Below are 13,481 nucleotides of genomic sequence, written 5' to 3'. Positions count from 1 at the left end.
CCCCTGTACCCATTCCCTCCACAGCTTCTGGAGCTGAACTGCATGCATGTCCTTTATGGCGCGTAGTTGGCGACAAAAACACCAGGAAAATTGCATGCCACTGTTGTTCTTGCCCAGCTGCATGTGTGTGTGTGCGCGTTCTGGTCCAATTGTTCTGAAAAGAAAGCCCTCACATCTTGTCTTCTTTCCAAGGTGTCGTCTATCGATTTGGACATCATGTTAGTGCAGTCATCTGTGTTTATTTCTGAAATGTGCCATATTCCTAACAAGCTGTTTTTTTAATTCAACCTTTTCAGGCTTGGAAAAAAACCTTTAAAAAATGATGTGCCTTAGTATTTACAACTATTGGTCGATTGATTGCATATTATTTTAATTTCAGGGCATTTTGGATTTTAAAAGCAACGGAACTGGGTGCACAAGCGGGAATGGTGGTATTCACTTGGATTGCAATGAGCAATGTAGACTATAATTATATATATATATATATATATATATATATATATATATATATATATATATATATATATATATATATATATATATATATATATATATATATATATATATATATATATATATATATATATATATATAAAGGTCTTTAAAATAATTCTTTTTTCACAATGTGTAGATATTTTTACAGTAAGTATACATCTTTGCACCTTGCTTATATTCGATTTCAAAATCAATGCAACTGCACGCACAAGAAGTCGTATTTACCGAGGTTGTAAAGAGTAATGTAGACTATATATATATATATATATATATATATATATATATATATATATATATATATATATATATATATATATATATATATATATATATATATATATAAAATATTTTATTATTTATCTTTTAAAGTGATTTAGCCCTATCTTTGATTATTTTTGGTCGCAATCTGCAGATAATTGTAACGTAAATATAATTGCATTATCCTAAACAAATACACTGTCTTATGTTTAATATGAAGTTTTATGTTTCAAAATCCTGTTAAAAATCTGTACTGCAGCGCTCATAAATTTATTTCAAATTTGTGTCCAATACATTCAAATAACCAGCATTCCAATATCTGCTACATAGGTCAATGTCTCTTGAGCTTTTTTGCAGGCGGGCGACGGGAAAAAAATGTTGCTTAGCAAATCACATAATTGTAAAGACAAATTAATATATCTTTTGACACTGTTTAATACCCCCCTTTCCCACAATAGTTAGAATCAAGTAAAATCCTAGCTTTCATTTAAAAATTTCCTTTTCGAAATAATATCTATATTTTTCTCTCTCTCAAAACCTATACATATACACAAACACATTTACACACTGATTTTAATTGATTTTTTCGGAAAGTACAGTCTTCCCACTTTTGTGACAAAAGAAGCCGGTGTGTGTATTCATTTAAGTTTATACGTCCGTGTGTGTTTGTGTGGGTGTGCATGTTTATTTATTTTAGGTCAAATGTAATTATTATTTTTCTCAGGGAATGTAAAAAAAATATTTGTTTTAACGAGCAAATAGGCGGTGTTGGCTTCACTTTTGACGTTCTTATCCAAGAATGTGATTTGGCTTAAACTACCATTTTAAATAGTAATTTATATGCACTAACAGTTTTTAGTGGTATATATATATATATATATATATATATATATATATATATATATATATATATATATATATATATATATATATATATATATATATATATATATACACACACACATATACATATGTGTGTAGCTGAAAAGAACACTTTTTTACGTTGCTCTATGATTTGTATAGTTATATATTTTGTATATTGTTTATTTGTTTATGACATTTTAAACGATTTTTCCCATTGTTATCTTAAATAAACTTAATTCAACGTTTATTTGGTCTTCAGAAGCCTCAAGTGACTTAAGTCTGAATTGCTAAATGACATTTAATTACACATAAATATTATACATTGCACCAATAAGTATAAGTATATATATATATATATATATATATATATATAGTGGGTGTGTGTGTGCTGGAAATATTTGCCTTTATAATATGATTTAGTTTTATTACGCATTTCTGTGTTGAAAAATCTTGCCGGCAAAAAACATATAGTAGCTATTCATCCACATTCATGTGTACAAAAATAAAGTTTAAAACTATTATATTTGCCACTATTTTAAATAATCACAATTTTACACAAAATTACCTTTTTGGCAATTTATTCCCGCCTTCCTAAGGAATAGTTTGTGTCGTTTGCGGCGTGTCTGATGTGGTTTAACATTACTTAAAATCACACTAATATTTCAAAACGTAGACACTGACCTGGTGACATTTTTTGTGCTTTGGTGGTTAGAAAAGTACACTCTAAAGATGCCTCAAAACACATCTCTTATGTTGTAAGCTTATTTTGCCCGCACCGCAGAGGCTTCACGCGTGGTTCTGCGTTCAAGGGAGCTTATTTAAAAAGGAGGAAAGAACTCGAAACAAGGCCCTTTATTGCGGTTTTTGAGCGTTCACAGCCTCGCGCAGCCAAGTTTAACTGGCCGACTTACATCCAATTAAACTTATCTAGGCCATGAGGGGACAGTAACCTGATTACACGGGCTTTTCTCAGCCAGCGTGAATTTGGCCCATAGTCTAAGGGATTGTGTGCATTTTTTGTGTGTACGTGTGTGTGTGGTGTGATACAGAGGGGACGCCTATTCGTCTGCACCAACAGTCATTTTTTTTAGATGTTCTCAACAAGAGGTTGACACCTCGGATAAGCATTGTAATTATACACTATAGATATAGGAGATTGAGATTCATTGGTTGGATTCCTCACGCACAAGGCACCTATGTCGGCGGCTTCAGCTAGGACTAAATTGCACAATTGCTGGCGTTTTACAGCAAAGGGGAAAATAAACTTTAGAGTTTGCATTTGCACCCTCTATCCTACAGCAAAGTCTATCAATTTTTTTGTGTGCAAAACAGGGAAGCAAAGAAAGCACGGTGCTTTCCAGGGTCCTACTGCGAGAGGAATATCAGCTGCTGTGAGTCAGCCATCCAAGGAAATAAACACATGATAAAGCTCATTCTTTGTTAATCTGCGCCCACCAGTGCGGCGATAGTCGGCCTGAAAACCCCCACTAGACAAATATTTCCGGGTGATGGACGTTTGCTGCTCGCATTTTGACACATTATGACAAACGCCCCCACTGATGGAAATGCTGCAAAAGGCCCGTTGGCCGGGCGCGCTTTCAACGCCTTGATTCGCCGCTACAACCTTTCGACGCATTTTGACTTGTATCATGCCTTAATATTTGCGTGATCGGTGCGTCAGATGTTTACAGCTTTTATTCACGAGATCATGTGGCTTCTGTTGGATAACAGTGGTCCATTTCATGTTGTACAAAAAAAGAAAGAAAGAAATACTGTTTTCCTCTCTATAATCAAATGTGTCGTGACATAGTTTTTGCATTGCAGTTAGGGTCAGTCAACACAATCTGCTTTTTACATCGCAACACTTTTGTTGTGGTGTAGGTGGAATATGTTGCAAGTGACGTCGAAATTCCCCTCATTCAGCTTTACGTTTTTATTTTCAGAACAAAGGGATTTAGTGTTACTACGGCCATTGCAAGTTTTATGGTGGAAGTATAGAGGCGATTTTTAGTGGTCAAATTCAAGTGCTGTGTCTGGACAGCTGTCTGCTTTCTTTGTACTTGGATGCATCATGTGAGACCACCTTTTGTCGCTTAGGGCTGTAAACAAGCTAATGCCATTGCCACATTTTTCAAACGTGCAAAGTTGGGACTTCTCGGGCACGTTTTGAATAGAGGGAATCCTCCTATAAACGCGGATTGGATTGGTATGTGCGTCCATGTGCGTGTTTTGTTGTATCAAAAATATTGGGAAATAAGTCTACTGTAAGATTTAGGAAGTGTCCAATAATCATAAACAATGGGCCATTATATTAATTCCACCGTGTGATTGTATCCGTTAGTCTATAAAGAGTGGAAGACTACCCTCAACAGTACAATTAAAAGTTTACAGCTAGTCAGGAAAGAACAAACAAGCGCATCTTTTCAAACCACTCATTAATTTATTTCAGAAAAATACAAAGAAAACAATCTCCCCCCGCTGGTTAATGTCGACATTCTGCTTCACCAAATGATAAATAAAATAAAACAAAATCACAGCTGTGTCAGCTGGGACTTATTTACTTTTAGAACCAAATTTCGAAATCGTAATTTTGGCTACAAAGGAGGCAAAGCGAACAGTTTTGCCTCCTTTTTCTCTCTCAAAATACTCATTTGGAATTATGACGTATCCCTAACATTTTCTTCATAATAATAATGATGCTGATAATGTTCAAATAATAATAACATTAACAATAATAATGTGCTTGAAGAAAAATCAAACTCTGGTGAATTGTTGTTTGATTGCGTACTGGCGAGACATTGTGTGCTTCACGCATTGTACTTTCTCCAACGATTTCCATGTTTTGCCTCCTGAATCAAAGACAAACCGCATCCAAGTCCATGTTGTAAGCTGTCACCAAACACATTTTTGTGTAGTCTGTATGAGGGCACACACACAAACACACACTCACACAATCTTACTATTAACAGCATCGATTTTATTGACAATGAAGTTCGAGACGCATGCGAGTTTTCATGTGAGTAGCACCCGCGTAAAATAGCATTTTATAAAGAATTAATATGTTGCGTAAAATCCGCCACCACCTGTGTTGGAGAATTACAATATAGTGCAACAGGCAACTAGGATGGGTATAAGATGGGACTCAATTGCATCATTGGTGTGAATGCAGATCAGCGGGAATGTGTCATGGATTGTCCACGACAAGACTGTGATGACCCTCACCTGTATCATATACTCACAGAACAAAATCACCAACCACAGTAGATCGTATTTATTATGGTATGAATTTTTTGGCCAGCCTGACATGCTTGCAGCCACTTTCCAAGGCATATTTTATGCTACAGTGTGTAAATGTCAGTGTCAATAACGTTGTGGATAAAATGTAATGTGGAGGAAATGTTACAGGAGATGACCACGGTCCTTCGGCGCAATAGTAAAAACAATCATAACAAAACTAATCATGACATCAACAGTGGTGCCTTACCTGTAAAAGAAGAACGAGCGCACCCTTACCGTAATAAACAAAAGCACAACGTCTTTTTCGGTAACGTCAAATCAAATCGTATGTGCCATTGCTGAATTTGGTTGGTTGTGTATGAAAATGATTCGTTTGAACACCCCCCTACTCCACCGACACCCCACCCTACCTACAGGCACACGTGCACGAGCACGCACACACCCCAACCCCCTGGATGTAACAACCCCAACCACTCCTACACATGCAACTCTTCCAAATTGATATATGACAATATCTACTTTCGATCACGTGTCCGCCAGGCGACTTAGACGGATTGCGCGTCATCTCGCCTTCCCCAAATTTTCTCTTAGTGCCGCAGCTCGTATCCAAAACATTATCGACGGAGCGCGAAAGATGTTTAACTCTGTGAACCTGGGCAACTTCTGCTCCCAGACGCGCAAGGACCGCACATCCGACTTCGGGGACAGAACAGGCTGCGCGTCCAATCTCTACCTTCCCAGTTGCACGTACTACGTGCCCGAGTTTTCCGCCGTGTCCTCCTTCCTGCCACAGGCCCCGTCGCGCCAGATCAGCTACCCGTACTCGGCCAACCTCTCCCAAGTTCAGCCGGTTCGCGAAGTGTCCTACGGTCTGGACCCGGCCAGCAAATGGCACCACCGGAGCAACTACGCGTCGTGTTACTCGACAGGAGACGAGTTGGTGCATAGGGACTGCCTTCCGCCTTCCACCATGACAGAAATGCTCATGAAGAACGAGAGCGCGTACAGCCACCACCACGCACACCACCACCACCACCACCACCCGAGCTCTAATCACCCCACCGCGGCGAGCTTCTACTCCGGCGTAGCTAAGAACAACGTCCTCCCGCAGGGCTTTGATCGTTTTTTCGAGACGGCTTACTGCGGCAGCACGGACAATCAGACGGACTCTTGTTTACAAAAAGGTGAGGGGGGGAAGCTACACGGAGCCGCAGCAGCAGCCGCCGCCTCTGCTTCCACGGCGACCGGCGATCCGCAGCAACAGCAAACCGCTTCAGCCAGCTCCATTCCGGCACCCTCCGACCAAGACAAGGACCCGGACGCCGCCGACGACGACGACGACGCGGAGGAGGAGCGTACCAACTCGGGTTCCTGCACATCGTCCTCCGCGGCCACCAAGGAAGCCAAAAGCGGCCACTCCAGTAGGTATAAAGCAGTAAAATGAGGGAAGAGGTTAAGGGGACTAGCCCGCCTTTTTGTCGCTCTCATTTTATGTGGATTTTTATAAGCATTCAAAAGGATTTTATTATAACCCCACAAAAGCTCTTTCTCGCAATGAGAAGAATGTTTACGATGCTAGGACGTTTCAAAACTGACCATGTTATACACACTCCTAGCCGATTGACTGTGTGATTTTTCCCCTCCCACCCTCTCCATTTTATTATTTATTATTATAAAGAGACAGCGCTATTGTGACAAACGGTAACTTTGATCGTGAACTTGCATTGGGCGTTTTACGAAGGGATTTTCTTTCTTCTTGTTGTACCCAGCCTATGTGTGTAAAAACCAATTGGGCAGAACATTGCTGTTGGCGTCTTGTGAAACGTCTTTTTAAAAACACTGCATGGCTTTTTGGCCGCCTGTGCACGTCCATGTCAAACACATGCACGCATGCTGAGCCAAAAAAGCTGTGGCGGTTTTATTGGGGTGGTGCTGGGGGGAGATGAGGATTCGTAAACAAATGGGGATGGCGTGGGATTACATCCACAATTACATAAATATTTAAAAGCTTTGGGCAGGTTATAGTGTGATAAACCCCCACCATTAATAAAACAGCAACCATGTTGCATTCTGCTTAGTTGGAAAATATATAATAATAATAATAATAATAATAATAATAATAATAATAATAATAATAATAATAATAATAATAATAATAATGATAATAATAATGATAATAATAATAATAATAGTAATAATTCAAACTGACGGAAGTAGGTCCACGGAGGTCTGCAAAGGCCATCTCAAGTGGCCAAATGCATTTCCACACCAGTGCCAAGAGTGTGTAAATTGTAAATTCGGCTCCAGAGGAATGCGAGGGGACATAATGCGGCGAAATGCTTTTTTGCTGTCTCCAATTTATAACCGATAAACACGTGCTTAGATGCTGTCACTTGCTGTTATTTACTCCAAACGGTTGGCATATTTCACGCTCTTCGCCTTATTCCCGCGTGGCGCATCACCTACGCCACTTGAGGATCCATATTATTATTATTATTTGTTACGTTTCAACTAATTCATTTTACAATCTTCCCTTTTTATTATAAATTAACAAAAACTACTGTCCCTTTCCAGGTACCCCGCGCACAAGGAAGAAGCGGTGTCCCTATTCCAAGTTCCAAATTCGAGAACTTGAGCGGGAGTTCTTCTTCAACGTTTACATCAATAAGGAGAAACGTCTACAGCTCTCCCGCATGTTAAATCTCACCGACCGCCAGGTTAAAATTTGGTTTCAGAATAGACGAATGAAGGAGAAGAAGCTGAGTAGGGATCGCCTGCAATACTTCTCCGGGAATCCCTTATTGTGAGCGGCCAAACATGGAAGCGGCCATTGCCGCTGAGGCCTCGATTGTATCTACGTCAAACAATTGTAAAGGTGGGCTTCAAAACAATCCTATAACGGGGAGCCCATCATGTATCACCAACAGTGCAATGTAGACTTTTTTAAAATAGGCCTGCATGAGGTTAAAAAAGTTGGCATTTTCTTATATTGCGCAAAGGTGACGGTGTATTTCTAGCTGGTTCTCAGAAAAAGGCCTATAATAATTACTCAAAAATGCTGTTCTTGAATACGTTTCATTTATGTTTATTCCAAATGTCCACGTAGTCTTTTTTTAATATTAAAGATTGAATTGGTATTGCGCAGGCAACTGTGGGCTCTCCCCTCTGGTCCATGTATATAGCATATCATTTTAATTATTTCTCGACCAGAGAATATCTTACTTTGCTTTTTCCAAGCTGCGATGACAAATGTGACGTCCAATCTGTGAAGTGACAAATTCACACACTCACGCAAACACCCATTCATGAAAAACACACACACACTAACACATACTTACAGTAACACGTTCACACAGGAGCCAATGCTGCACTTGTAAATAAGGTTGAAAGTCTCTCCATCTCCCTGCTGCTATTCTTCACTCCACGGCCCATTCTACTTTAACAGCTTTAATACCAATACTCGTTAAATTATTTGGTGCTTTTGATTCCATTTGGGGGGGGGGGGTCACGTTGTCGACCTGTGTATCAATAATATAATACCTATGTAATAAACTCAAAGCATATAGGCAAAACCTGACTTATATTTATTTGTGCCTCCTGTGCTGCATGTGTTTCTACATCGAGCACGAAATAGCATCCGAATGTTTACTGCACCCAAATGAGCGACATTCATAACACATTTCTCTCGTAACGCGTTTCTGCGCTGGTGTTTCACGGCCAACGTGAAGCAAAAAAAAAAAAAAAAAAACAGAAAAAACGATACGTTTTGGGTCTGATTGTGCATGCAGGCTATTTCGGTTGCACTTTCAAAGGTGCAATGCTGCTTTCAAACAAACAAGAGAGACAGAGAGTGCAATGATAACCCCTTTTAGTGCCTACTAAATGGAATCCCCACTCTTGTTGTCCAGTCTAGACACCGCCATAAAGACAGAGGCACTAAATGGCTATTTTTTTTCTCTTAATTGCACCTTCTGTTCTGGCCGAAAAGGCGTTCTCTTCCGCAGTAAATAGTAAACATGCAAGGCTGTGTGTCCGAGGGGGGTACTTTTGCCAAGAGATTTTCACGTGAACTCAGACGGTGCGAATTGTGCACACACAAATATGTTCTATTTTTACGAATGTGAAACATTTTTAAAGTTTCTCCAATGAAATATGTGTAATATATGTGTATATCCCAGAATATATATATATATATATATATATATATATATATATATATATATATATATATATATATATATATATATATATATATATATATATATATATATATATATATATATATATATATATATATATATATATATATATATATACATACATATATATACATATATTCTGGAAAAATTCGATTAGTCGTGCAGTAAGTAAGAGCAAAGTGAACATGCCATATTCGATCTTAATCATATTATATGCACACAATTCTCTGTTGCGCATTTTAAAATGAAATCTAGTCTTTGAACTTCAATAATGTCAAGGCCTTCACCTTTAACCCGCTGCAATAAAGCGGAATCAAGGACCCCCAAACACCCCACCCCCACACACGCCCTCCCTCATCCCGGATGCGTTTGTGTGCGTGGCTGAACGGGCCAATAGGAGTAAGTGGGAACAGAACTAGGAATGTGCGCAGTCTTCAACTTTAACCCCCCTCACTTTAAAACTACCGTAGGTAACTTAGTCTGCCTGTGGACGTTGTGCAGCGAATAGTCTTGATCGTGGTCAGGACTTGAGGACCTGCTTTCACTTGAAATACACGTCACAATATGATATTTTGTGTGTGTGTGGGTGCGTGCTTGTGTGTGTTTGATTGCCGCTGTAACAATCTGTTCTATTATCTGTATCTTACATGCACGGTTAAGTGTTTAATTCTGCATGAATACGATTCACTTTTGGTTCTCAGTGGTCAATCTTTGTGTTGTTCAGGGGGTGGGGTTTGTCGACTCCACGTGACCAATCCACTTCCTGCTTCTGAAATGGGTCTTTTTTGTCGTTGAAATAGAGAGGACCCAGGATATTCACAACACACTCCAAATGCAATGGGGTGGGTGTGTGGGTTGGGGATGTGGGGGGAGAGGAGTGTTGGTGGCCAAAAGCACAAACACACACTCACACAAACACACAGATCAAGGCTGCAGTGACCCCTTCAACCCCCTCCCTCTATCCTCACCCACCCACTCCCAAACAGCCACTCCCATCAACCTTGGCCCTGTATCATTTGTTGATCCTGCAAGTATTTCCTCTTTTTTACCACACGGGGGCAAAGCTCCCCTCGTCTTCCCTCCATCACCTTAACACGCACACGCAGACACACGCAGACACACAAGTCTTCTCATTGAACAACACACTCTGACAAAAGCACAACTCAACTCTCATATAGACGCAGTCATACCCATGCACAGATACTGCTATACTCTTTCATATACACTACTATATTACCTCGCACATACTATTATACTCTCCCACACACTACCATGCTTTTGCACTCATATTATTACTTTCAACGACATACTACGATGACACACTCTTTCACAAACTACAATAGAATTTCTCACACTATTATACTCTCTCCCACACACTATACAATTATTTTTCACACTCACACACACCATTAAAATTGCTATTATTTTGCAGTTTTTCACACCTGGTGTAATGATCACCTCACTTCTCAAAGATGTTTCACTTTGGGTTATCTTGCTAACCAAGGCAATGCCCATTGATCTGTGTGTGTTTGTGTTTCAATGTCAAAGAGTTGCTCCCAGCATAATAGTATGTATGAGAGAGTATATTAACACATGTAAGAAAGTATATTAGTGTTTTCATAACAGTACTGTACAGTGATATGTGTCAGAGTGTATGGTAGTGTGTTCGAAGGTGTAGAATTATATGTGAGAGAGCATAGTATTGTAGAGTATAGTGCTGGCATGAGTGAGAGTAGTAGTGTGTGTATGAAAGTATAGTAATATGTGTGAGGGAGTATATTAGTTTTTGAACATATATGTAAGTCTGTATGAGAGTATTGTGCACGTGTAAAAGCATGATGTTACATGTGAGAGCAAGTATGGTTTACTTCTCGGATGGCTTCACATACACACACACACACACAGACACACACACAGACACACACACACACACACACACACACACACACACGCGCACACACACACACACACACACACACACACACACACACACACACTCTCTCTTTTCTTTCCTCCGCGGGATGTTGACCACGTTTTCTGATGTGCACGGTGACATCAGAGTCTTGTTGGAAAAAAACAAAAACACAGTTGGACTTTGGCAGCATTCGCGCTTGCGTGTTGCGGTGCAAAGCAAATGAGCGTGTGCTTTTATGTTAGGATATTAAACCTTCAAAATTGGAAGCAAAAAAAATGAGAATGCACTACATAAAACAGAGATGTGGCAGCGACCGATTCATTTTACAGTGGCAAGATGCAGAGCTGTAAAAGAAAGAGATAGTTTCGTTTACTTTGGTCAATATTTATGACATCAAAAATAATATCTTATCGATCCTCTTTGGGCCTACTTCTGTTTTCAAATAAATTATATCAAATAAATTCTTGGGGAAACGTGAACCCAGCCCTCAAATTAAAAAACAAATGAATGAATGTTCGCCTCTAAATAATATGTGAAACTTAAGAGTATCTTATGGGTCAATGCATTCAACTTGTCTTGCTTACGTGCCTGGAAACGTCGGTGGTAAATCGTAAAAATAAGCATTTGTCCAAAAAAATAGTGTTTTTTTATTATTATTTTTTTCCTTTTGGCCCTGCAACCCTGGTGAGGACAAGCGTGTCGGAATATGTGTGGAGGGAATTTTGTTTTGTTTTGAAAACTTTATTGATGTGCAACTAAACCAGAAAAAAAATAGTATAAGCGAAAGGTCTGGCGATCATGGTTGGTGATGAACAAAATGTTCAATTTTTTTCAAACGAGCCTGTTGAAGTTTCAAATATTTTTGTATTAACACCAATCTCTTTCTTGATTATGATGCCACGAACAAATTTGTTTTCCGCTTTTCCCTCTTTAAAATGGTTAATCCACGTGTTATAGACTATTGAAAGCTTTTATACTGGGTTGTACTGCTCACAACCCAGCACCTATCCTGTTCTATGAGGCAATAAAACAGTTCGACGCAATAAAACGACCTCCAGCTCATTGCTGCTCAAATAACCCCCAAAACGCGTCCATTTACATGGCTGAAATTGTTGACTTCGCTTATTTACAATGCAAACATTTTCCAAATCCCACAGTCCTCCTCTTTTCTTCAGGTCACATTTTGCAAAAGATGAGTGTTTTGCTGTAACGTTTAATAATGTATGTCGTCTCTCCTTTGACGGTGGTTGCTACTGTGGTTTTTAATTAAGAACCTACATGATTCTGGGGCAGTAAATTTGCACTGACGCACCAAGAAAAAGGACGTGCAGCACACGCTTTCTCGCATCCAATAAGGAAATATATTTAGAGAGGCTGCCAACGGCAAATTAGCAACATTGCTACTTCCCAATTCGTGCCACAGATATTTACACAAACAGGAACACACAGAGATGGTACCTTCTTCTTTTGAAAGTATATATATATATATATATATATATATATATATATATATATATATATATATATATATATATATATATATATATATATATATATATATATATATACACGCACACAAAACACACACACACACACACACGCATGCATGCAAGCACATACAAATACAAACTTGAGTCGGTCTGCTTCTCATCGAGCTCAAGTGTGAAGCAATACACAACTTGACCGCCATGTGTTACATACCAGAAATCGGTCTTTTCTAAATAGTATTGTTATCTTGATTTTTATGCCCCCCTCTGAGAATCCACCCGTCAATTTTTGTTGTTGTTAATTACTTATAGGTCATGGGCTGTGGACGGACATAGTAAAAGTTTGAGGATAAACATACACTCCTAGAACAAATACGCGTAACTATGAGTGTTTGTTTTTTCTGCCTCAGTTCGAAATGAGTTGTGTGACTTTGTTACGTATTAGTTTGTAATATATTTGCAAATTATATTACGATCTAAATATACAGATTTAGTTTGAGATTAATACACACAAACAGACACTCAAAAACACAAGCAGACATTGGCCTAAATACTACAACGACTGCAATATACTTTCTCTTATTTTATATATATATATATATATATATATATATATATATATATATATATATATATATATATATATATATATATATATATATATATATATATATATATATATATATATATATATATATATATATATTTGTTCTCAAATATCCTGATCAACCGAAAACCTATGTATTCGTGTGAGTATATTAATTGTATGTTGCGTTACCACCTTTTAAATGGTGGGTGTTGTGAATTTTTAGGCTTCTTTGATGTTATGTTAAACTGGTGCAACTTGTTAGAACAACTCTTATGTTCCTGTCTGCTGCCGTTTTTAATTGTCTTCGTAAAAATAAAATCCAACAAAATTCATTTGAAGATCTTTGAAACACATTTTGGGGGGAATAATTGTTAAAACGGTGTTTGCATATTCTTAGTTGCAGCGAAAACGCGGTTGTGTTCTTCACAAATTATAGC

At 38.4% G+C, this 13,481-nt stretch overlaps 1 protein-coding gene across 1 annotated transcript; it reads left to right on the top strand.

Moving 5' to 3' along the window:
* The first annotated feature begins 5,488 nt into the window (after nucleotides 1-5,488).
* On the top strand, nucleotides 5,489-7,661 carry hoxc11a (homeobox C11a). Its single transcript, XM_088329931.1, has 2 exons — nucleotides 5,489-6,275; nucleotides 7,429-7,661. The coding sequence occupies exons 1-2, from the start codon at nucleotides 5,489-5,491 to the stop codon at nucleotides 7,659-7,661; spliced, it is 1,020 nt and encodes a 339-aa protein (XP_088186057.1).
* The last annotated feature ends 5,820 nt before the right edge of the window (nucleotides 7,662-13,481 follow it).

Source organism: Urocampus carinirostris, chromosome 3, assembly GCF_059441175.1.
Source record: "Urocampus carinirostris isolate Australia breed hairy pipefish chromosome 3, RoL_Ucar_1.0, whole genome shotgun sequence".
Classification (NCBI taxonomy): Eukaryota; Metazoa; Chordata; class Actinopteri; order Syngnathiformes; family Syngnathidae; genus Urocampus; species Urocampus carinirostris.
The sequence above is the reverse complement of the archived record's forward strand: the minus strand, read 5'-3'. Positions and strand labels throughout refer to the sequence as shown.